Source organism: Symphodus melops, assembly GCF_947650265.1.
Source record: "Symphodus melops genome assembly, chromosome: 5".
Taxonomy (NCBI): domain Eukaryota; kingdom Metazoa; phylum Chordata; class Actinopteri; order Labriformes; family Labridae; genus Symphodus; species Symphodus melops.
In genome coordinates this window covers 11429916-11454884 of record NC_136695.1, presented here as the reverse complement: position 1 = coordinate 11454884, position 24969 = coordinate 11429916, and the positions used below count along the sequence as shown (strand labels likewise).

At 41.3% G+C, this 24969-nt stretch overlaps 1 protein-coding gene across 1 annotated transcript in view; it reads left to right on the top strand.

Moving 5' to 3' along the window:
• Positions 1-24969, top strand: part of LOC306824689 (nuclear factor of activated T-cells, cytoplasmic 1-like) — a 57074-nt gene that overhangs the window by 14228 nt on the left and 17877 nt on the right. The window contains exons 4-9 of the mRNA XM_079344925.1: positions 666-868; positions 3807-3979; positions 4913-5053; positions 13688-13743; positions 15532-15664; positions 22914-23552. Coding sequence (XP_079201051.1) covers positions 666-868; positions 3807-3979; positions 4913-5053; positions 13688-13743; positions 15532-15664; positions 22914-23552 — 1345 coding nt within the window. The remainder of the gene's footprint in view (positions 1-665; positions 869-3806; positions 3980-4912; positions 5054-13687; positions 13744-15531; positions 15665-22913; positions 23553-24969) is intronic.

The following is a 24969-nucleotide window of genomic DNA, read 5'->3' as shown; positions in this document are numbered from 1 at the left end:
ATCATAATGCATGTTCATAACGACCCAAAGGTAAAGGTTGGGATTCCATCTGCATGCCAAGTTCCATGACTTTTTTTTTCTTTAATTATTACATTCAGGTGTAATGTTGGCTGATTTTGATAACTTCTTTATTGTACAGAATGTGGACATTGTGTCTAGGTAGGTTGTTGTGAATGCCAATGATGTCTCTGCTCTATGTACTGATAATTTACTTCTCCAATCCCAAAAGTTTGTCGGAATCTCATCGTTCCATCATATACCAATACCAGTAACTGGGAAATTCGCGTTAGCAAAATCGGTGACTTTTTTGGTCTTTCATCAAAGCATTCAATTTTGAGCCAGAGCCAAAATGATTGCTCTGTTTTAATAATTGATGAACAATTAATTGAATTGGAGCTGTCTCCACATCATCTATGTCTCTGTGCAGGAATGATCCCTACCCCAACAGTAGAAGAAACATAATATTTTAAGCCATCACCTATGTCTCTAACTCAAATAATCTTCACAGCCCTTGCACCATGTCAAAGCTATCATTAAAGGCCGCTTTAATTATTAGTAGCTGATGTGCATTCAGTCTTTGTTTCCTAAATGAGGGGTTGCCTGAAAGGGGGGAGTCTTAAAACCCGATGTTGCCTCTCACCTGGGTCCCTTTGTTCTCCCGCCAGCTTTATGGCTACATGGAAAGCGAGCCGCTCACCCTGCAGCTGTTCATAGGGACCGCAGACGACCGCCTCCTGCGACCACATGCCTTCTACCAGGTCCACCGCATCACTGGTAAAACTGTCTCCACTGCCAGCCATGAAGCCATGCAATCTAACACCAAAGTTCTGGAGATCCCTCTGCTGCCCGAAAACAACATGAGAGCCATGTGAGTGCTTGCAGAACTTCACAAGTCACCTATCCATCTTTCCCTTTCCACAATTTATCAATTGACCTCTACTTCAAAACCACTCACCAAAAAAAAAACAACACTTTTCTGTCTGTCTGCACCTTGTTCTCTGCCTTAGCTCTATACAAACAGAATGCTTGATGATAGGTACTGTACAGCACACACTTCGAATTAGGTCTTCAAAAATGAAATATATACTTGCTCCCCTTGAGATGCATGATTTTTGAGGAATTGAAATGAATACTGAGAGTTGACTTCATGGTTGACTTGATTCTGACCAATGAGTGCAGGTAAGGATTGACACTTAGCTTATGATTGCAAAGTTTAATCAGCAGTCCCTATTGGAGTAAAAAATATGTTTGCACAAATATAATCTACATGTCCAATAATTCCCATTACATTAGACTGAGCAAATATTTGCCAGAGTGTATTAGATAACTATTGCTAAGCCAGCAGGACTGTTGAAAGAAAACTAACTGCGCTCCAATAAGGATCAGAATTTCAGGATGCTCAATAATGCGTGTAGTTGTTGTATGCAATGAAAAACACTGTCGGTCTGCTCGAGAAATAACTTTGACTCCACTGATTATATTATTAGAAAAATACAATTGAATGAAAAAAAATCACAAAATATCCAAAAGTGGGCTTTGGTGTCTCCAATGTATTCATTTGCCTAACTAAGATACAGAGCTCTTTTTGCACAGCAGACGTTTTAGTATGTTGAAGTAGGAAGAGCACAGGTGTTACTAATAATTATAACGAGGTTGGTTTTCAGTGCAATTATCCCAGTAAGCCTTGATAATGTGCAAGTGAGCCAGCATGCCAAAAACGAGCAACCTGAAACGTAAGCAGCAAAATCCAATTCAGCAATAAATACAAGTCACACTGAGAGCATTTTTTTACTGCACTTTGACAAAATATTTACGTTGAGGATCAGTCTGTTAGCAAAAAAAGGGTGAAAGGAAAACTGCTTTGAGTCTAAGTATGATGAGCGTTCATGTGTTCTTTATGTTAGCTTTCGCCATCAATAATAGAAGCTAACTCTGTAGCTGACTCCTGCTTCCTTTGCTCCTTTTTCTACACGTTTACCACAAAACGAGTTGGATAACACTTTAAATAGAGGTTAGTAAAAAAAAGTTAGAAAACATTATTTATCCACTGGGAATATATTAAGAAAAACATGAATTCAAAATAGAAAAATTAAATAAAATTACTTTTGAAAAATAACCATTAGCAATCCAAGGGGCTGTGCTCAGCAGCAGGTTGTCGGGCTCCTTTCAGACAAGGCATCTGCTTACATAAGGATGTTACCTTTTACTGCACCATGAGTTAATTATTCTTTGTCTTGTCTTTAAAAAAACATATATTTATTTAAACATATCTATTCCTGTTCATTGTTTGAGTTCATAGGATGTAGGGGATTCCTGACTCGTGGCAGTGGCCTTCTTTTGTCAGAAATTGATGTTTTAAACATTCATACAGTCTTGTGATATTATTTTCAAAAATACCACAATATCCCATGTATTGTATCATATTTAAGGGCGACCCTCCATTAACTGGATTTAAGAGTCCCCTAAGGTGAATCTGATCTTATAACGAAATATCGAGGAGGAAGTGTTTGCTGCCTTTTTTTCCTTCTCAGCCCACGTGCTTCAGAGAGAGAGTGGAGAAAACATTGTCTTTCTCTGCAGACTATCTGAAAGGTCAAATTCAAAGAAAAGCCTTTTACTGCAATTTTCCACAAAGACGTTAAACAGTTGTTTTGATAATCCGTATCTCTGCCATCAATCACTGTGTTGGATGAAAACATTTCTGGACAGCTTAAATCTGTCTTTATATTATTATTATTGAGGAAGTTTCATCTCATAAACACAAAGTAGTCATTTATATTATGAAAGATAACATGTTTTTATAATACCTTCTACCTTATCACTAATGAAAGGCTTTAGAGGCTACTACTTAATACTTCAGTGATGTAGAGGGGTTTTATTGGTTAACATTTAGAGTATGTATTACATTGCGACACCAGTGGGAAAAATCCATTATATCTATTCTAAATATTCTTTCTAGAGATTTAACTGGCATCTCAGGTTATATAGGCCACACAAACTGACTACAACTTGTTCATAATGTCTATCATCTTGTGTTTGTTCTAAAACCTTACACATACAGCAGACTTCATGCCAGGCTGATAAGAAGTGAATAGTCAGCCTTACATATTAGTTTCCTTGTTTATTTAAGTTGTCCAAATTATAGACGTGGAGAAATGGCTCGCTGTAAAATCTGACATTTACCATGTTCCAGGAAAAGTTCCCAAAAAGTTCCCATGTAAAATAATTGAAATGCCAAACCATATCACATTTCCATTCCTTCACTTTCATAGCCACACTTTTTTTTTCTCAATCAAAGGCCACATCTGAAAATTGAAATACAAACAGACAGCTCAGTTAAGGTTCTACTGTGACATGTGGCAATGATTAACAGAGTTTTCGAAACCTTAAATGCGTGAAATGTTAGGCTTCAATGGTGTGACTGGACAGGGTTTGTTGCTCTCAGATAGCAATAAATTAACCTTGTGTATACAGACTGCCGCTGATGTGCTCAGTCCAGATGAATCCACCAGAGAACTGTTCTGTTCTGGTCTTAGACCACCATGACCTTTTAACACTGTCATTTGAAGTCAGTGCTGTTCAACTCTGTCTTTGATGACATGCTGCATTAATATGACAAACTCATGCCCCAGTGAACTTCCAATGCATGATCTGTAACACCAGTAAGGTCTTTGCTGCTGGTCTTTATGTGCAGCAACCCTTCTTCTGACCACTTCTGCAACACAGCATCATATCACCACTATCTTAGATATAAAACATCACATGTGTAATACATATTGATGTTTTTAATTTCCTGTGTTTTCCAGAATTGATTGTGCTGGGATCCTGAAGCTGCGGAACTCAGACATTGAGCTCCGTAAAGGGGAAACCGACATTGGACGTAAAAACACCCGCGTGAGATTGGTGTTCCGGGTTCACATCAACCAACCCAATGGCAGGACAGTGTCTCTGCAGGCTTCTTCTAACCCCATTGAATGCTGTAAGTTGCATTGGTTTTCTCTCTTAAGCAAAAGGTGGAGTCTAATTTTGTAATCCAATAAACTGAGCAACTATGTTATAACACGCTGGACCACATTCAATACCTCTGCACCCTGTAAGCTTTATATGATCAAAGTTACTAGCCAAAGCAATAGATGCATTGTACATGGTGCCAGAGCCATATGCTATCTATCTCGACTGGTATTTTTGTGACTGAATGCACACGTTATTGTGGTAAGACTTCCCATTAGCACAGGTTCCACAAAGGTCAGCTGCTCGCCCCAGTTTTTGGCACGGTTGAATGAACACATTGAAGGAAACTTCTGTTTCTTTGTTATCCATTTGTGTATGAATGTGATGTTATTTGCAACCCGGGAAGCCAATTAAAGTCAGATGGTGGGACGGAGCTGGCATTGTAGTTTACAATCCGAAGTGGATGTTAATCCAGTTTGATCCATCATTACTTCAAAGGTTTATCTAGTAAACTACGGTAAGTATTTGCTTTGTGCTTATTGTAAGCTGAAAAACAAAGTAAAGAAGTGTGATTATAGAACTGATAATAAATACCTTTAACTGCGTGCCCGGCTGTAAATCTCCTCATCAATCTTATTAGCTAAAGAATACTAGCTAGCCATATGTACACAAAGCAGAGAAGTGTAGTTTGCTTCAGGCTGAATAGTTGAATTAAAGAGGTTTTGAGCTTAAGAATAAGATTTTATTCACTCATCGGCCTTTTGTTTAACGTCATTCATGCAGCTGTTGGCTCAAAAGCTCAAAGTAAGGGGTCGTGTAATCATCAATATAAAGTTGATGAGTCTGTTTTACTAACCAAGAACTGCTGTTTTACTGGCTCTGTGTTGGCCTTATGCTTCTTAGAGTGGACAGTAAGCTCACTTAATGAATATGTGTGTGTGTGTGTGTTTCCCTCAAACAGCCCAGCGTTCAGCTCAGGAGCTTCCCTTAGTGGAGAAGCAAAGTGTGGATAGCTACCCTGCTACAGGAGGCAAAATGATGCTTCTCAGTGGCCTCAACTTCCAACCTGACTCCAAGGTGGTGTTTGTGGAGAAGGCCCAGGGTAAGCTGTCGTCAGCACACCACATTTACCTTCTCTTACTTTCCCCTGGTATGCGTCTCTTTCAAATGTCTCTTTCTCCCTCTCTGCCTTTGTCCTCTCCTCAGCCTCTCCTCCCGTCAAAATAGAGCGAGCCCTGCCAGAGAGCCACATGTGGTGTGCATTAAGCCACTATATTTTTAACCAAAGCGTATTTACATTTGCTAAAGTTTCCATTGCCTGTTCACCGGTGCTCGCCACAAGTTAAGGAATGAATCACAACTTGCAATGTCTCTTTCTCGCTCGCTGTCTCTTTCCCGTGAATCCTCCAGTGCTTTTGACATTTAACCCTGCCTGGTACTTTCACTGCTGTTGCCTCCTCTCCAACCCGTTCTTGCAGACAGTCACCATGGCTGAATGTCACTGACTCATAGTGAAGAAGACCATTACTTATTTTTTTAGGACAAATTTTCTGTCATGCCTTTCCTCTCTGTGTAGGAGAGAAATGCAAAAAAAAAGCTTCTAATCACATTTGCAAGAGGGATGGTTATTTCCTTTATTGAATACACCAAATCAAAGAAAAAGTCAGGCACAGTGATACAGTAGCTTTAGAGGATGTTGAAAGGCAACATCGCTGAATATGGTAATTATGAGTAACAAGTACAGAAGGTGGAATGTGTGAGAAGGCAGGGAAGGATAGTTCCCAGCTCTGATAAGACCCAATGATTAATTAGTAAAGTATTATCTTTGTTGGTGAAAGGTTTGGTAAATTAACCCCAGATTCAATATTAAAGTCATAGATTATCCCTCGATAACTTCATTTACATGAATAAACAGATCAATTTTTATATACTGGAAGTGTACTCTGAAGAAACGTAGAGGTTACTTGAAAGGCAAAGAGGGGGTTAGGAGAGACGGATGAACTTGATAATATGGGGTCTCCCTCCCCCCTGGCTTTACTTAGTCATGGAGGGGGATCCCCCTGGAGAGGAAAGCCCATTCATACACACCTCACCACCCTCTGTTATTTGAGCCTTATGACCCCCCTCTGAGTAGTTCCCTTTTTAACCCCCCCCCCTCCCCTCTCTCTCTCTTCCTCTCTGTCTACCTTGGCTTCTCTGTTTTCACCTCCTCATCCTCCTCTCTTTTTTTTTTTACCTCTCTCCTCGTTACCCGTTAAAGACATTAGCCGATGTGCAGCCCATTGCTAGCGGGATCCCCACAATCGTGCGTGCCATCGACATTTCAGTGGCTTGTTTTCCGTCTATGTGGTGTCCAGAACGAAAGAGTGGTTGTCTGTCTACTACTTAGTCTGCTTTTATGTAAACGTTAATGACCCACCACTTCCAGGGTCTCCTAAGTCAAAAAGCCCATTACCGACGGAGCCACACACTCTACACACATGCACACACAGGAACACATATATCACTCACTAATGGCAGCTATGTATGAGCTAGTATGAGCGTGGAAAAGTACTTATGTTCAAATATACTGCAAAATATTGTCTTTTGGCATTTTCATCAGAGAATCCCGCTGTTTCATGAAGGTTCTCGGTCATTTCTCTGATTATTGATTTAGACGGACAGAACTGGCATGAGGAAAAAAAAAAAAGAACCCAATAAAATTATAATTATATTACAGATTTATCCTTTCAACCTTGGTTTTATTTTCCCTTGGAAAAGTTCATGACGAGAGTCACCCATGAAATACAGATCCTTGCAGCACAATAATTACAACTCACAGATACTTTCACACTGAAAGACACACACACACACACACACACACACACACACACACACACACACACACACACACACACACACACACACACACACACACACACACACACACACACACACACACACACACACACACACACACACACACACACACACACACACACACACACACACACACACACACACACACACACACACACACACACACACACACACACACACACACACACACACACACACACACACACACACACACACACACGGCTGAGCTCTCTGTACAAGCACAGCACCAATCACTGCTTTCGCCACAGTGGTGACAGCCATTATGGTTGCTGGCATTAAAGGTCAGAATGGTGGCACACTATTCAATATCGACTTCAATAAACACCTTCCAGAAAATCCACAAACTCGTAAAGAGGAAAGGACCTTTTTTTATTGAAGGTCCCAGTCCAACTTTTTAAATGAATTGACAAAGATAAAGCTTGTATTTGACTGTTGCAAACATACATTAGAATGTTGCAGTAATACTTCTGATAATCTACACAAAAGTACGTCTTTGAAGGGCTGAGAGTAAACTTGAGGGTTACTGGAATGATGGGAAAGCTTTTAAAACCAGCATGAAAGTATTATTTCAACATATTGTAGTTTGCTTCTGTTGGTTTTTGTTGCCGCTTGAATCTCTCTCTGACTTGTTTTGATTGTCTCTCAGTCCCCCCCTGAGATGTCCTCAGCAGAGCTCATTGCTGTTGCCACTCCGGGAGATCTTAATGCACCTTGAAAAAAATAATTACTCCTTTTCAAATTCCATGTCCATCCCTAATGCTTCAATTCATCACCCACAGGATAACTGATGCAAACTAGGTGCATCTTCTTGCGTGTGCATGTGTGTTTTGCTGTTGTGTACGTGTGTGTGTGTGTTCACACAATCGCTGCTAGCCTGCGGGCCTGTTTGCGTTGTTCAGTAGGAAGTGTTTTCTGTGAGTGATACACAAGGGATTCCCTGTAGAGGGGTGAAACGGAATAGATAAGAACCTTTAGAGGGAAGGAAGAGAGAAGAGGATGAAGGGAGGAACAAAAGACTAAACTTCCTTAGAAATTCTGCCTGTGACCTGAAATACTGACATCCAATCATAGAAGTGATTGTGTCATGCCTGCCTCGATTGCAATGGGTTAAGTGGAGAAATGTCAAGTGTAGGGTCAATTTCCACAGGTGCTGGTAAAATGTTGTATTCATGTGACTTATAAATGGCTTGCATTAATCATTCAATGAATGAGTCAGCATAACCAATCTATTTTTTTTTAGCTTTATTCCAGAACTTGCAAAACAGAGATTGAATTAACCAGACTGTATTCAGATAATGATAGGTGGAACTTAAAATCCAAATTTTTATTTTTTTATTTTTGTATGTGTTCTTGGGAGGGTGGAATGCACATCACATTGCCACAGTGATTGCATAGATGAAACTTTCCATCATCGTTTGCACTGTTGTTCTTGGTCCAATTTGACTGTTATTCCATTTTGTGTGAAGGTTGTGTCAATGATTAGGTTTGCCCAAACCACTCTTTTGGCGCAGGAGCAGGAAGACATACCTGGCGCACCTATTGCAGTGTGTTCTGGCTTGCCCCGCTTTCCATGGATGGAATTAGGGCTACAGGCAGGGAAAATAGAGAGAGAGACAAACAGACAAACAGAGAGAGAGAGACAGAGCGAGTGAGAGAGAGAGAGAGAGAGAGAGAGATAGAGAGAGATGGCTGGGGAAAGCCTTTACTCTGACTCAAGGGGGGAGGTAAGGGAATTCCCTGGTGAGCTGGATAGTTTTTACATCTGGTGGGATTGGAGCGTTGCCTGGACCTCGGCAGCACCACACAGCCTGGGCTGCAGCAGGAAAAAGTCTGGTCTTTTTCTTTTCTTTAGGCTAGTTGAGCTTACAGCCAAGACTAAGAGAATTCTGAGCTCGAGTATAATCTGTAAAACTAAGAAACAAAACCCTGAGGCTACTACTCTAGTCATGCAAAATATCCTCAGCAACAGGCTGAAATATTTGGATTCAAGAAAAGCCAGCACCCCAGACTGCGATCGGAGTTCATTCACAGACTGTTTATATTTGGTTGAACACCTCTACCTTGGGCAAGTCTAAACAACAGATGAATTGGTTGATGTATTGTACCTCTAGCGTTGTGTCTAGACTGCCTTTGTCTTCCTGCATAATCTTGGATCAACATTTTGGAACTAAGGCAGTATGAGGTCAACTTTCATCACTACACCAGGGAAGAGATTTGACTAGTTGAATATATTGTCTATTAGGATGGTATAATGAGCTTAATGAATGACAATGTATGATAGCAGTATGTTAGGACGTTCTCAATAGCTTTTGGGTGTAACCTGCCTGTTGGCCATTCCCAATTCTATGGGTGTTGCTTTTGAGAATAGATGAGTCAATACCCAAGGGTAGGGAAAGGTGCCATTCTTTATTTGATAGGGAGACATAAATACACTCTTAAAGAGATTAATTTGATAAACTTAGCAAGGATTGAACACGTTTTTAGAATCTTTTAATGTGACAATGCAAGAGTAAGCTGAGAGTGTCCTGTTAAAGATAACGCCTATTTGCAAGAGAGCCAAAGATTGACATCCAGCTACTTTTTTTTTTTTTTGCAAGTGTGAGGCAACAAGCAATTGTGGCATCTTGGAATGCCTTTGCTTTGGGCACATTCATGCATCAAAGTAGTCAGCTGAATCATATCAGTATTCATAACAAAAGATGTCTAGATTGTCCTGTGGCCTCCACCCTTTCTCATGACTTGTCTGAACACGGTATTGTCAGTTTTTTAGTAGTTCAGATAAGACTGTTTTTGCTTTTGCCCTTTCAGTGAAAGGTCTTCAGAAATGGCCACCCAAGAAAACTGATTTGTCTTTATTGAAAGTTGGGATAAACTACTTATATCTCCTCCTCATGCATTACACTTAATGGTTCGTAAAGTATTGGTCTTGCTTTGATCTTCTGTCATATACCAAGCAGAGCATCTATCCTTGATGTCTTCCTTTCGAACATAAATAATGGACAATTGTAAACGTCTGGATGGTGTTCCAGTCCTCCCTCTCGGTCTTTAGATCATTTTCAGACTCAATGCCACACAGCTGGAGTCTTGATAAAAGGATAAAACCAGACTCTACTGGTCGGCATTCTCCTTAGGCTGCAACCAAAGGTCAACTCAGCTCATGCCTTTCCTGTAATACACCAATAATAACTCACTTCCTGACTATAAACCCATCTTAGATTTACTGTCAGGTCATGATTTATACAGGAACCTTTCAGTTTGAAGCAGATCCACATTTCTCCAATTTCAGCAGTCCTTAGATTGGCAGAGGTCATGAGTTTTAGAGCGGAATGCAGCTGCACCTCTTAATCAGTCATGGGGGAACCCCTTTGGCCTTTAGGCTTTGTTCCTCATTCAAAAGCAGTTCTTTTATCTGTGAAGATGTCTTAAAATTACTGAAGTAATATCAATCAAGGTATAATTACTACAGAGGCACTGAAACATAACAAAAACTTCAAATATGTAAACAGGAAGGAGACAAATATACAACTTAAGCTATTTTCTGGAAAACAGAAAAATCTGCAAAATACATCTGGGTTGTTTCACAGGACAACCTTCACCATTAGACATGTGAATCATATTTTCCATTCTCAGAAATACTACAGTGAACTCTCTTTGGTCACTGGAAGTTGTTGTGCACGACACAACACTTTATGAAAGGAAAAAATCCTTGCTGGCTGTCAGGAAGGAAAGTCAAACCTGCAAGGTCAGCGTGGGGACAGAGATGACATTACTCAGCAACTCATAGGAATCTCAAAAAAAAAAAAGATGTGATGGATATAAAAACTAAGAAGTATTCTGTTTTATTTGTATGGTTCTATAGTGAACCAATCAAAACAGACATCTTAACGACTTAATCATTGTGGAAACTGAAGTCAAAGAACATTTTGACAAATGGAAGGATTGTTTGTGTAAGAATTACATGGTCAAGAAAACTGTTGCCGTGTTTTTACTTTATACAAAGTTTAATGGAGTCAAGAATTGTATAAAGGATGACTCCTGGAAGCCTCACCCTATATTTGCTTTAATTGCCTGATGAATGTTGGTATTAGTCTTTGTGGATCTCATTTGTACAAGTGAGTCATGCAGACCAGCAGACAGATGGCTGGTTTACCTTCAAGGGCAAGCCTAAGAATGAGTGTGTTTCTACTTGTGTGTCTGCTTGAATGTGTCCATTTATCTCTCTGTGGCTTGATCTTCCTGATCAATCCCCAGACACAGCTCCTGGCCGCGCCACCTTTTGTTTTGTGTCTTCCTCATTCATCATTCAAGTAGAAGGCCACCACAAAAGGTAGAGGATACCGTGGCATTGTGTGTGCATGTGCATGTGTCTACATCTACGTGTGTGCATTGCGCGTGGGTGGAGGCTGCGTGAAGGAGGAGGTGTTGTCGGGAACAGAAGCTTTTTGCAGATGTTGCAGGGAAGAACGAGTGAGCGGAAAGGCGTGTGGTTATCAGTCGTACGGCGCTCTGAATCGCAAAAAGGTACACCAAATGTGGCCCCATCCCAACTCTGTTTTAAATTTGTAAAGTTTGATGGAGTACGGCTACGTGGGGAAGAATGAAACATTGTAAAGGTAATACGGGTAAGAGAAATGATCAAGAGGAAGGAAGAGAGAGGAAAGTGAAAGAAAAGTTTGAAAACATGTTTACTAGTGGAGGCTAGGATTGGCATCTTAGTCTAAGGTTTCCCTCTTGGAGTGTCTCCCAGTGCGGAGGCGGGTAAGATTCCCTCTTGGTTCCCCAGACGTAACATGAGGAACGCTCATCCTTGTTTGTCTCACTCTCTTTCTTTGACCTTCTCCCTGCCTGTGCACACTCTAATTGACCTTCTATACTCTTTGCCACTGCATCTGTCACAGCATTATGTCTACCTAAGTCATCTGGACATCTCAATTGCCTACGACATGCTTGGTATCATTGCTGTGCCCCATGGGAGTCCTACAAATGAAAAACCCTGCTGCTATTCCCGTGTCATCTAAAAATCAACCATCTCTGTCAGAATATTGCACATTTCTCCATATGTAACTGTTATTTCCCTCAGTTCAAAAAGAAAACCCTTATCTGATCTGTTCCCCGTCTGGTTTTCTCCTTTTCTGGGTTTTAATATTGCCATTTTGGAAAGAGATATCTACTGGAGTTCACTCCCTGAATAATAAAGTTGACCACCCGCCCCCGCTCCCACAGGTCACCCAATAATAAGCCAACCACGACTGGGATCCTCTATTCTTTAACTGTCGACATGATGTGGAAAACATAATACTTTGGGGGGGAACCTGGTTTTACATCTCCTAGAGCTCCAGAGGCTTCTGTTATCAGTTTTTTTGGAAACTGACTCTGATTATCTTATCTGATGGCTCTCTGTCCCAGAAGGAAAACACAGCGGTTCAGCAGCGACTGCACTGATGTGAAGGCACATCTGCTGCCTACCACTGTTAGCATACAGTAGCTGTGCCACATTGCCCATGCTCTTGCCTCACATGGTGTGCCACTCACACAAAGGCTGCTCTGTGTCACTTATATTTCTGTCAGCCTTAATGACTCATCTGTTCTGAAAGGGGCAGTGGTCTATGCTGATTGCTGTAGCAGAACCCAGAGCGTCTGTGAGCTAAGGTGTGGCATGAAATCACAGAGAAACCCTAAAGAATGTGAGCTGAGCTTCTGCAGACTACCAACAGCTGCAGCAGCTCACTGCTCTTTTATTGCAAGGCAGTCAGAGAACCCTCCTCACCACAACAAGCTGGAGTTGAGAAGAAAGAGAGAACGAACGCAACTGCTTTTTGTCATCCGCAAGAGAGAGTTCAGAATAGAATAAAGAGAGAAGAATCGTATCTAAACCAGATTTCAAAGAAGAAACAACACAGTAAATAACTCACGGTGGTTGCCACTGAATAAGAGAGTGGGTAATTAACCCAAGGCAACCAAGACTCATATAGCAAATTACAGTCATATCAAACCTATGGCTTGGTTCTCTCTAATATTTATAAAGCAGCTCAGATGCAGAAATGGTGCCACAGGCTTGTGGGTCAAGCGAATTGATGAAGGGACTGTTGGGTCAGGAACATCTGACGTGGGCTCATTGGAGGGAACTCTGACTCCACATTTGCTTTTTTCAAAAACATCCCAAAAACAGCCAGTACTCCTTCTCATGTGCCCGAATGCCAAGTTTATTCAACTTTGTGTTATTTGATTTATTGTGTAACTTATCATGCAACTAAAGCAAACAAAACAACTTTTGTCATTCAGCAAAATTCTGTTTTTTGTAGTCTGAAGTCTGAACGTTATATATAGTAAAACACTTCATAAAGCATAAGTAAAGGTAGATGTTCAGGTTTTGTTGCCATTTGTTTTTCATCCATGGTTACTAACATTATCTGGCCCAGCAATGACAAAAATGACATTTTGTGGTGATTTGAAAAATCATTTTAGAGTTTTGAATTTCTTTGAAAACAGATGTTGATGACTCATCTACTATGTATATATATATATATATATATATATATATATATATATATATTTGGTCTGATGAAATACTGTCTTTAGATTTATGTTGGTCCCTTATGCAAATAAATACTGTACATCCAGTTACTGATTAGAGTGCAAGACATCCAGTGATGTGGGTTTAAATAGCAATATGTCTGCTATGTCATGGGAACAGTAACTTGAAAGCAGTAATGGCTATTGAATGGTTATTAACCCTCCCAAAATACTGACTCATGTTAATTTGGAAATGTTCACACCTCATAAACTGAATGACATAGAACCTCTGACATTTTGTTCATAATGAGACCTGATAAGTTTTTAATTTCTCTGTCAATAGATGGGCATCACCTGTGGGAAACAGAAGCCAAAGTTGACAAGGACTCCGTCAAATCAGTAAGTGCACCGCGCTGACATGACTCACTGAGTGTTTCTGATGTCTTCAGTCCCAACCTCCCAAGAGACCCTCTCCTTTCCTCTCTCTGTCTCCTCCTCATCTGTCCCCTGTCATGATGTAACCTTTGCTAAATCATTGCTTAATGATGATTAGCCCATGCAATCCTGAATGGAATTTTCACAAAATCTCACCAAGTAAACAACGGTCGAAAACACATACACATACACACACACACACTTTTACCTAAACACAGTGCTCTTAGCACTGCCAGACATTTAGTTTGCAGCAAAGTGTTGGTGTGTGTTGAATTGGACTTAAACACCTCGTCTGTGCAGGGCTCATGCAGCCAAGAGTGGATTACAGCTCGGCTTTTACCTGCTGCTTTCATGAAAGCTGTAATGAGAAAATGAGCCGGTGTGCTCATTTCACTGAGGTCTGGTCACACATTAAGATTGTGTTAATATAAAGCCAAGTGAAAGAAAATAGTCAGGAGAGGGAATGAAGTGAATGTTGCTCTACGTGTCACAGAAAGCTGATGGAGCTCTGGACTTAATTAAGATTTCACTGAGGTTCATTAATTCTCCCTTTAGTGAGCACTGTAAAGGATCTGCAAAATACCTTTTTGCTTGTGTGTCACCGTGTGTTTTGACTCGCTGATGTCGTTTATCATTTGTTATTTACCCTCCGTCTACATCATTCTTTTTTAAGGTTTTGCAAAGGATGTTTTTCTCCTTGTTGTCACTGTTGTTTCACATCGGTAAGTGACTTGGTTGCATCAGGAGGATAAACATGGACTCCATGTATAATTGGCCTGTAGGGCTGGCTGATGTGCAATGGTTTATGTCCCAGATGCTGGAAAAATACTCTGCATTCAAGGCTTCGCCAGGGGTGGCGGAGTGTGTAGGCCGGGTCGATGACAGACTAATACAGCAGTGTTTTTATTGGTAGATTCAACAAACAAGAAGAAGTGAAGAGAGCACTGGCCTTCCTCTTACAGATTACCCTAAATTGCTCCACCCGGCCGCCTGACTGTTTTTATTGCAGTCCAGAGCAGGCTTACTTTCACTGGATGGAAAGGGAAAGCCATGTGCACACACAAACACACACACACTTTACACACTCAATCAGCCACCTGCATGTTTTCTTTGTTGTCATCTGGTGAGCAGACCCAGGCTGAGGATGCAGGCCTCTCACCTCCCAACCCCCATCTCACTGCATACTGTAGAGTGATGAGCAAAAAAAAAAAAAAAAACTGCTTCCTGTCAATGCACCAAATTGGTGGCCTATTTAGGTCCTCACAAGAGTGACAGCTATCCCATGAATTAGAAACACACACTCACACAAATACTCTACAACTTCTTTTGTCAGGAAGAAAGCAGTCAAAAGCTCACATCCGTCCAGGCTTGCCAAAGTCTAGCCTGAGGGGCAACAGGCAAGCTTCTCTGCAGGGATGCGTGGCTGTGCAAACAAATAAGCTGGCTACCTCTCATTCTGTTCAGGGACAACAAATAATGCCCTGGGGTTTTCCTCAGAGACAAACACAGGCACTGGACCAACCTCATGGGCTCTACTGCTGTGTATACACAGTCCAGACCAGCTCATTTACACCGGGCCTCAGACCAGCCTCTGGCAACACATTACCCAAAATACAGACAGGCTGCAAAATAAACATGAGTGTTAACTGACATGCTGGAGAAAAAAAAATAAAAAAAATCGTTCACCCACAACTTTTTGATGACTTTTGTGATTTGCATGATATATCATTCTCTTTGTTATTTATCTTTTAGAGTTCTATTGTTGTGGAGATCCCACCGTACAAGAACCAGAGAATATCCAGCCCTGTGCAGGTCAACTTCTATGTCTGCAACGGCAAGAGGAAGAGGAGCCAATGCCAGCGCTTTACCTACCTTCCTCCTAATGGTAATCATCCTTCAGTTTTCCCTATACTGTACTGATTAACAATGACAACACACACAAAAAAACCTTCTACAAGCTACACATTTTTCATCATCATACAGAGTATTTCTCCAGGTCTTGACATCAATCTATTATCGTTTACTACAGCTGTCAACATGTCATGTGAAATTTGAAGTAGTTTCAGGTTGGTGTTTTTGACACTTTTTACGCCTGGCACCACTTGGCTGCAGCCTGAAAGCAAGAGCAGAAGATGTGAGCTGTGTTTATTCTGTAGTGAGACTGCGTTCCCGAACGATGAGGTATAGTCGCTGAGTGACAGTGCCTCCGAGCGCTGTTGATGAAGAAAAGTCAATCCCTTCGCAACTCTGACTTTTACACCCCACCTGACACAATGCAACCCCTGGTTCACTACACACATCCATGCACATGCACATGAAGTCACTTACACTTGCACCAGGCAGAGCTTCACCCTGTCATTCATGTAGCAACCTGAAAACCAAGGAATACCTCTCTCTCTCTCTCTGTTTATCATGTGTCCTTGGCCTCTGTGTTTATAGATGGCTTTCACATTGGAATCTGGAGAATGTACAGCTGAGAGTTTAGAGACGTGTTCAGCCTCAAAATTAGATTGTGAGCTATTGACTTTTCACAATGGGCGCAGGTGAAATATCAGCTTTGGTATCACTTTCAACCACCCGGCCGACTACAACTATAATTTATTTTGATCTTTATGCCTACAGAGAAAATTGATGAAACATGTTTTCTCTAAAAAAAAAAAAAAAAAAACTTTTCTAACCACATGAACAGTTTAGGCTGTAAACACATTTAGAGATGCTCAAACTCTTACTTATTCCCTGCAGACATCGTCTAAGCTGTTTTAGGGGATCCAACCTGCAGCCTTCCATTAAACTAATCCCACCTCTCTCTTATTATGACCATAGAGATCCATTAAATCAAAAACAATTGTATCTTGTTTTCATTGATCAGTGTCTAATGGTTCTAATGCTGCTGGGATAGCAGACTTTGTGCTTTGAGTCCTTAGCTGTTAATAAGACGTGACATTTAGATTATCAGCATGTATTTATGGCCACAGGAGATAAGTGATTGGGATTTTGGAAGAGACTCTGAGAGAAGGTGCAGGGCAGGGGCCCTATTTGGAGATCCATGATTGTACGAGGCACAAGTGCATTATGGGTACCTGAACCAGTGGTCGGGCTGACAAACTGTTGCCATATAAAGCAAATATTCCGTCCATAAAAAAAAAGAGAGCGAGCAGGAGAAAGATAAAGAGATGTGCTATGCATCTCCAAGTCATTTCCTTGAGCATAAACACTGCTAATTAAAAGATGACTCGCCGGGTTCTCTCTTTCACTGCCAAGTAAACCACAATCACAGTGAAGACCACACAAGCAGGGCCGATATCTTCTCAAAGGAGCATAATTAACTCACAAGTGTTATAGCCAGAGAAACCATGAATCACAAGAATTAAGGTTCTATTTTGAGATTTACCATGCTTTTAAGAACACATTAAAACACACAGGGCAGCGTCTTTCTTAATACAAATGTTCAGAATTTAAAGCACACACAGAACAGATTTTTTTTTTTGGCAAAGGTTTGTAGTTACACTGGAGAAGAAACACAATAGCGACAATTTATTTCTGCTCATTGGCAGTTAAGTTGCCAAGAGTGTCACTTCGAGGTCTGTATTACAGTCTTCTGCTTCATAAAAGACTAAAATCTCAATATTTTTACATTTAAAGTCAATAAAAGTACAACTGAAATGGCAAACACCTACATAGTTTACACTTTTCCTTTTTTAGATGCTGGCTGGCATAAATACTAATCAGCATTGTGCTGATTCACAAAGGAAACCATACAAAGATTAAAATCAGTGTAAACATACTCTACAACAATGATGATTGTAATACATTCATGGTTTCAACACAGCAGCAAGGAATGAGGAAATCCTAGAGAAGCCGTTTGCTTTTGAGGGTTTCAATGTGTATGTGTCAACACTGAGAGAAACAACTAACACTGTGGCCAGGTAGTCAGGGTGGGCTGGGGAGGAGGAGGACCCCGCCCACACACACACACACACACACACGTATATGCTCACTGTTGTCAACACTTTCTTGCTTGCTTGTATGAAAAGACTCTTCCGGCCCGCCGGCCCACTTCAAGCACAGTTGTGGTCACTGACGTTGTTTAGAAAGAACATTTCTTTCACACTCTGGTGTCTGCTCGTCTATAAAAGGCAAACGCAGGCCCGAAAATAGCCTGATTGTTTGAAACAGCGGAAGGATGAAGCAAACACCCTCTGGGACACAGATGCTCGAGAAAACCACCTTTATTTTCCATTCAGATCATGTGACCATTTTTCTATCTTTGACTGATGATGAAAATGCAGTTGATGAAGGCTGATGAGTCCATTTGAAGAGTTATTTTTATGGTTGTTCCCTGAGCTCACAAAGACATCACGAGATACTGTATGTTTTCAGACATAAGAACAGACTCTTAATTTATATATTTTTCAGCATGAAATTCACACTTACACATACTGAAACCTAAACTCGGTTACATAGTTTAGATGTGTAGTTTATACAAGGTTTGAGACTCTCATAAGCATACCCTTACAACCTGAGCACAACAGAACATATAAAAAAAGCACAGAAACTATTAACACTTTTGCAGTCCAATTTAGTGATTAGACTTCTGTGAACATTGAAATGTATTTCAGAGTTTTCAGTTGAAAGAATAACCACATTAAACTGTACACATAAGTCAATATTTCCTTTTTTGCCGTGTTTCGTCACTAAATGTTCGGTAAAGCCGTCTTCAGCCATTGGATCAAGCTGACATCTGCTGTTCAGATATACCATCAGCTGCATTTGTGGTTTGTTGTCAAGCCTAACTGCTTGTCTGGGATGTTGAGATGTACTGTAGCCTACATATAGAACAAATGTCAATGTCTGGCTCCTGGAATGAGTCCTGCTTTTCCAAGTTCCCATTCAATCATTCTTGCGTGAGAGGGGACGTGACGTGGTGCTCTGCAAATAAGAAACAGTTTTATACCAACCACATGAAACAACAAATGCCAAAAAAGTGCTGGCAGTGACCTAAGCAAGAACGAAGAACTTCTCGGAACCCCTTTATTTTTACAGGCCGTTTGGAGATTCTTCTGTAATATCAAGTTCTATTCTTAACGCAAACGGTTCCCGCTCCCCCCGCTACATTGGTTTGTGGTCAAATTTGAAGAGAGGAGAGTCAGAAACATGTTCTCTGACACATATAGGAAAAGTTGATGATCCTCAAGTTGTTGTTTTTTTTCTTAATGCTTGAACAGTCACGTTTTTCCAACTGGACAAAGACTGGACTGTTTCTGTCTCGTCTTCAGCTCTGGGTTTAGTCAGCTCAACAGTGTATTGGGTGACCAGATTGCCCACACAGTGGGACATGGTGCACCAGGTACCTTTGACTTAATTAACAACCACCTGCTCCTTGTTAAATGTCACTGCATATTCATGCTGTGACAAGATGAGTTCAGCATTTCTGCTGCAAGACAATCCCTGATTATGTCCCATGGCAGCCAACAAGCCTTAGAAATGACAACTAGGTAACGTTCAGGCTGCAAGCCTTAATGCTCAACTCACAGTTCTGTATTCTTTTTTTGTTTGTCTTATTTGCTGTTGACTTTACTTTTTAAAAGTGGCCTGTAACGGACTTCTTTGTGAACTGGTCTGCACTAAAATGTGCAAATAGCCCTGGCTGATGGGCCTTCTCTTCATGACTCTACTGTCGAGATGTAAACAAGCACAGTAAACAGATAGCATCTCTTAAAAACCATGCATCTGGTAGTGTTTCAGTCCAGAAAATTGACAAAAAAAATGTAAACACATCTTGTCAGTTCGAACTACCCTATCAACTGAGATAACACAATCATATTTAGCATAGGCATGTAGATGTTTCCCTGCAATGAGGGCCAAGGTTGGTGGTGCTAGCACCACTAACATTTGCCAGACTCGGAAAACCGAATTACATTGAGCAACCACAGACAGTTTTGTATAAATTGTGATTAAGTTTGACTGTTCTCTGAGTGTTTTCTTACCAATAGAATAGTTGTTTGTAGAAATTAAAATTTCCATTTAACCAACTTGTAAATTTAGTCTCTTGGATAATCCATACTTTAAAGCACCCTTTAATTATCAGAAAAACCACTTGTAAAAAAATAAAATAAAAAAAAATTAAGGGAAGAAAGTGATTACATTCAGATCTAATGTGCACTGATGAGGATTAATTTAAACAATCCAACTTATTTTGCCAATTTAACTAGTCAGTGATATTTATTTAGCAGTTTTCCTGCATTTGTTTCTGCATCTGTTGTTTACAGTTGAATTGATTACGTGTTGAACTTGTACTCTAAGGTGATAACCTGGGTGTGTTGAACTCGTCTGTGGTACAAACCCCCCGCTTCGACCCGTCCTATCATCTAAGAACTACAGTATGGCGAGCGTCTCTTAGACAAAGTTCAATATCCCAAGGATTCTGACGTAGCTGTTCATATTGAGGTTGCATTGCAAAAGATCTGAACTGCAACTGAATAAGGACCACACATGAAAGTGGCCCAAATGTGATTTGAAAAGCAGAGATTCCATGTGACTTGTCCTGTTCAAACCGCCATAAGAACAATCTTACCTAAGTCACATACGTATGAGCAAAAAGAGAGCTTGATTTGGGTCAATTTTGCCTGCAATTTGATTGTAGCCTGGAAATTTTGCAATCCCAAAATTTCGACAAGTGTAGATGGTCACCATCAAACAATGATTTACACTTATAAATCCTATTAGCTTGGTCTTCCTAAAGAAAAAAAAAACATTAATATGTTCATAGACACACACCTATGTCCTAATTCCCATTCAACTCAGAGGAAAGGAGTACTCAGTGAAATACCCAAATCAGTCCCGATCACTTTAAGCAGAAGGAGGGGAAACTGCCAGGGTTGGAGAGAAAGTCATGTGCAGAACATCAACTGTCTGTGGGCCATAACCCACAGGTTGGGAGGAAATTAAAGCCAGATGAAGTTGGGACTTGCCTGGTGAATCTGTTTTCTTACTGCAAATGCAAAGTGGAAAGGAGACACACAGTTGGATCAGGCTGGAGGGAGACCACTGTTTATGTCTTTAGCAGAGAAGGGAGAGCCTCCAAACAATGGTAAAAGAAGAATGGCGTTTTTGTCCAACTTTGTTTTGTCCTTTTTTCCCAGTCTTACTCAAAGTAAGAAGGTGTGCATGACATATACGGTTGACAAACATACATTTCCAACTGCATGAAGTGTGCTCACAGAGGATTACAGTAGCCCATACCGTCTGGGCCTATTCATCCTGTTTTTCTAAATTTTACATTTATGTTTATAAATTAGTGAAAGGACAGTCTAGTGACATGTTGTGTTTACTGTGTTGAATGGCATCAATGAAAAGCCACAAAAAGATACAACTAGCTTTGTGTATCATTCTGGTTTTCCTTGTATAAAAGGCTATAACCAAAAAGGACTGGCAAAAAAGAAAACAGTTCAATGAATGGAATTTCTAATTTAGTTTCTTCCATGAAATTGTTTTCAGGATCAATCAACATTAGTCATCATTTAGGGTTTCGACTTCATGTAACAGGATTTCACACAGGAAAAGGTCAAATGTATTTGAACTCACAGATAACACACCAGTTCTGGATTTGAAGCTGAATAGGAAAATCAGTCTAATAGGTTTATGTCATTTCCACATGACATCTCTGACTACATGGCGCTGGGCCATCCATTGAAGTCGCCATCAAGATAAAACAGCAAGGCGGAATAGAATCACGAAGGGAAGCATTGTGGATGTTATGTGCACCATGTGGCTTGCACATTATTCCCCAGGCTGTGGAGGAAGGCCTGTGAATCATGGGACTTGTCTTACGATACTACCCCAGACACCAGGCTTGCTCCCTGAGCCCCAGATGCAGACAGCGTTGACGTAAATGTGCTCCCAGTTCTGCATTATCACTACAACACAACTCAGCTCTCAAGAGGCTACAGACGGCATTCAAGTCCTTTCAGATCCACTCCCACGAAATAAAACGTATTGAAAAAAGCCTGTTTCATATGATAAACTAATGCTTAAGAACTTAAAGTGTTTGCCTTAACTTTTGCAGAGCTTCTGTGAAAACAAACACACTTCAGACAGACTGAGCATTCATATCACCATGTGTTTGACTTTGAGTAAATGTCACATGGAGCAAGTTTAGCCAAAATCTCTTAATGGTTGGCATCAATTACTTACCACACCCATTAACACATTTTAACAATGTGTAGGAGTAAAAACACTGTGCCCATTGTCCCTCCGAATCATTTGCTATGCATCTGGGTGTCTTAACACTGTGCTATTAGTTTTGTGCTGGCACAGGACTTACATTTCATAATAACTCACAAATTTGGTTTCCTTTTATGTGGCTTCATCTCTCAATCCAGGCCATGTACAGTAGTTCCCATTCCAATGGGTTGTTGATAGGACAAGTTAAGGTAAGAAAATGCTACCTGTCAGTCAGTGCTAATCAGGAAACAGTGCAGACAGTCTGCTCTGGATCAGACACTGGAAGAGAGGAGGCAAGATGATCAAGTGGGGTCACAGCACTCTCCTGCATTAGCTGATGCCTCAAGCTCCTGAAACCACAGGCACAGCTCTACAGCCTCTTAAGGAGCCCAGGCAGCCTAATCAAAATCAAATCATCTCCTTTTTTTCACTCTCTGCCTCTATCTTTTGGTCCTGAGAGAAACAATTACTTCTACAGTGTGAAGGAAACCTCAGGGTCCTTGAGCAGCAGCAGCAGCCCAGTACTTAAAAGTAGTCTTTTATTGCATATCAGAATTGTAGGCTAGTCCAAAAGAAATAGGTCTGATTCATTATTAGAGCCAGCTGTGGCTTTCCACAATGATGACTCATCCGTTTTTCTCCCCCCCCCCTTATTCTTTAGTTTTTTTCATGGTGTGGTAAAGCGGGGTGGAGGGTGGGAGGCCTGAGGGTTTTTCTGTTAGAGGGCTCAGCCAAGTTGACAGAGCGCCCAAATCCACTGGTGGTTGTTTGTTTAGATTATTGAGGGTATTGCTGCCGCAGTTATGCCTGCTCACTGCTTCATCCAGCCTGACTCGTGCACTCATTGCGCCACGTGGATTCCCTGCATGTTTTTTAATCTCCACCTTTCTTTCTACTTTTTTCCCCCCCAGTGCCGATAATAAAGACAGAGCCCAGTGATGAATATGATTCACTGGGAACTGCAAGATTGCCAATGCATTCAAAGCCCTATTGCAGCCAACCAAGGCTCACGCCCATCATGCCTGTTGCTGATCCTGATGCCTGCTTGGTTGGTGGCTACACTCCCTGCCCGGTTCGCCATGCTGCCATGCCATCATCATCTCCCAACTCCAGCCCAACTCTGCATGACCTGTCCCCAGTGGTGTACACCAAGTGCCTCCCCAACAGCCCGACTCATGCAGCACCACCAGGCTCTATTGCAACCCCAATCCATGAGACCCCTGGCTGTCCAAGCCTTGGCCAGTCAGCTTCGCCAGACCACAATACATTTATGCTCCATTCCCAGGGCAGCCCCGACCACCTCAACAGTCCCGGGCCGCATGGTTACCATCCAGTCTATGCCAACAGCAGTCCCTCATCATCCCCGGTATCTCACCCATCCACTCCTGGTGCGACGGCAGAGAGCCCCTTCGTTCAGGCGTACAGCCCCAGTCAGGCCCAGGCAGCAAACAGCTCTCCCAGCCTGTTACCAGAGGACGCCAGCCCCCCTTCCATGGCAGTCACTGTCAAACAGGAGCCCCAGGAACTGGACCAGATGTACCTAGATGATGGTGAGTCATGAGAAACAAGGTGTATCTCCGCTCTCCGCAAGTTTCCATTTGATTATCATTCTAATAACAGCGGGCTCTCGAGATGAAAGCTTCTAATTTTAAGCTCATTGTCCAAGCCAAAAGTAGCTGTTTATGTAGCACATACCACTTTTTTAACACCTTTTGCTTATCTGCAAACCACCACACATAGCCCGCGCCCTACTAAACATCTCAGTATTTCCTGATGAAATTGTTGCTGCAGATCTACGTCATATTTGTATAATTTTAGACCTGGTGTGTGCCGTCCAACTTATGTTGTCCAACTGGCTGGCTTTACTTAAAAACAGTAAATTAACTTGATGGGATTTTGAAACAATCTGTCAAAACATTAGAGCGCTGAGGTCAGCTGGGGTGCAGCAGAACAAAAACAGTGGCACACGCATAGCCAACCAAACTGTTGATACAAGGACTAATGAAGGAAACAAAACAATGGGTAGGGGTTTCCTGAACAGAAACATTTTTCCCCCCATCTTTCTGCTGAAAGGATGGAGGTAAAGGGCTTTGATTTCCCGTCTTTTCCCAACGGAGTCAACACCATGTAGCTGTCGTCATCAAGGGAGGCTGTGGGGTCACCCGTCTCTCTCTGGCAATGATACCAGTCACACCCCAGGGACCATATGGTCGAGTTTATTGCCTTCTGTGTCCATCACACGTTATGTCTCTTAGGTCACCCAACCTGTTATCTGTTTTAGCAGAAGCTTCACTTGTTGTGATAATATATATTCATAGAACACATTAATGGCACAGTGCTAGGTTGAAATGTTAAAATCCCCCTGCACTCCCAAAGAGACTGGGGGAAAGACATCTGCACATTGAACATCTCCCTTCCTGTGCACCTTTTGTTCAGTTAACTGGTGTGTGTTTGTGTTCATGTATGAGTGTGTGTAAACTTCACCCAACACCTTTGGGAGTAGAAGGGTGATAGGCATGAGGGGACCTTGGGAGTTTTGCTGAGGAACTGTAATTGAGTTGAAATGCAGTTGTCAGCATATCTGTCAGTCCCAATGAGTCCCATTAGTTCTCAGCTCATAAACAGACAACACATAGATAGTGGGTATGTCTGTCTGTTATCAGCTCTACAAACTGGCATTCAGCTTTGTGGTGTCCTGTCTTTTCTCTCTCTACACTATGTCCGGAAAATCCAATTTGAAAAAAGACTTCTCATTTAAAATTCATTTGTTTGAATAGTTTTAGCATCAAGAAGCTTTAATTTCAGTATTGATTAAATTAAGTGAAACATTATCTTTATTTACCGTTTTGTGATGGGGTTGGCAAGGGATCCTTTTACACCTACTGTATGAAGTTATACCAAATGTACAAAGCAGTGCTGAAGGGAAATGGTGTAACCTTGTTTTTGTTACCCACTACTCCATCCACT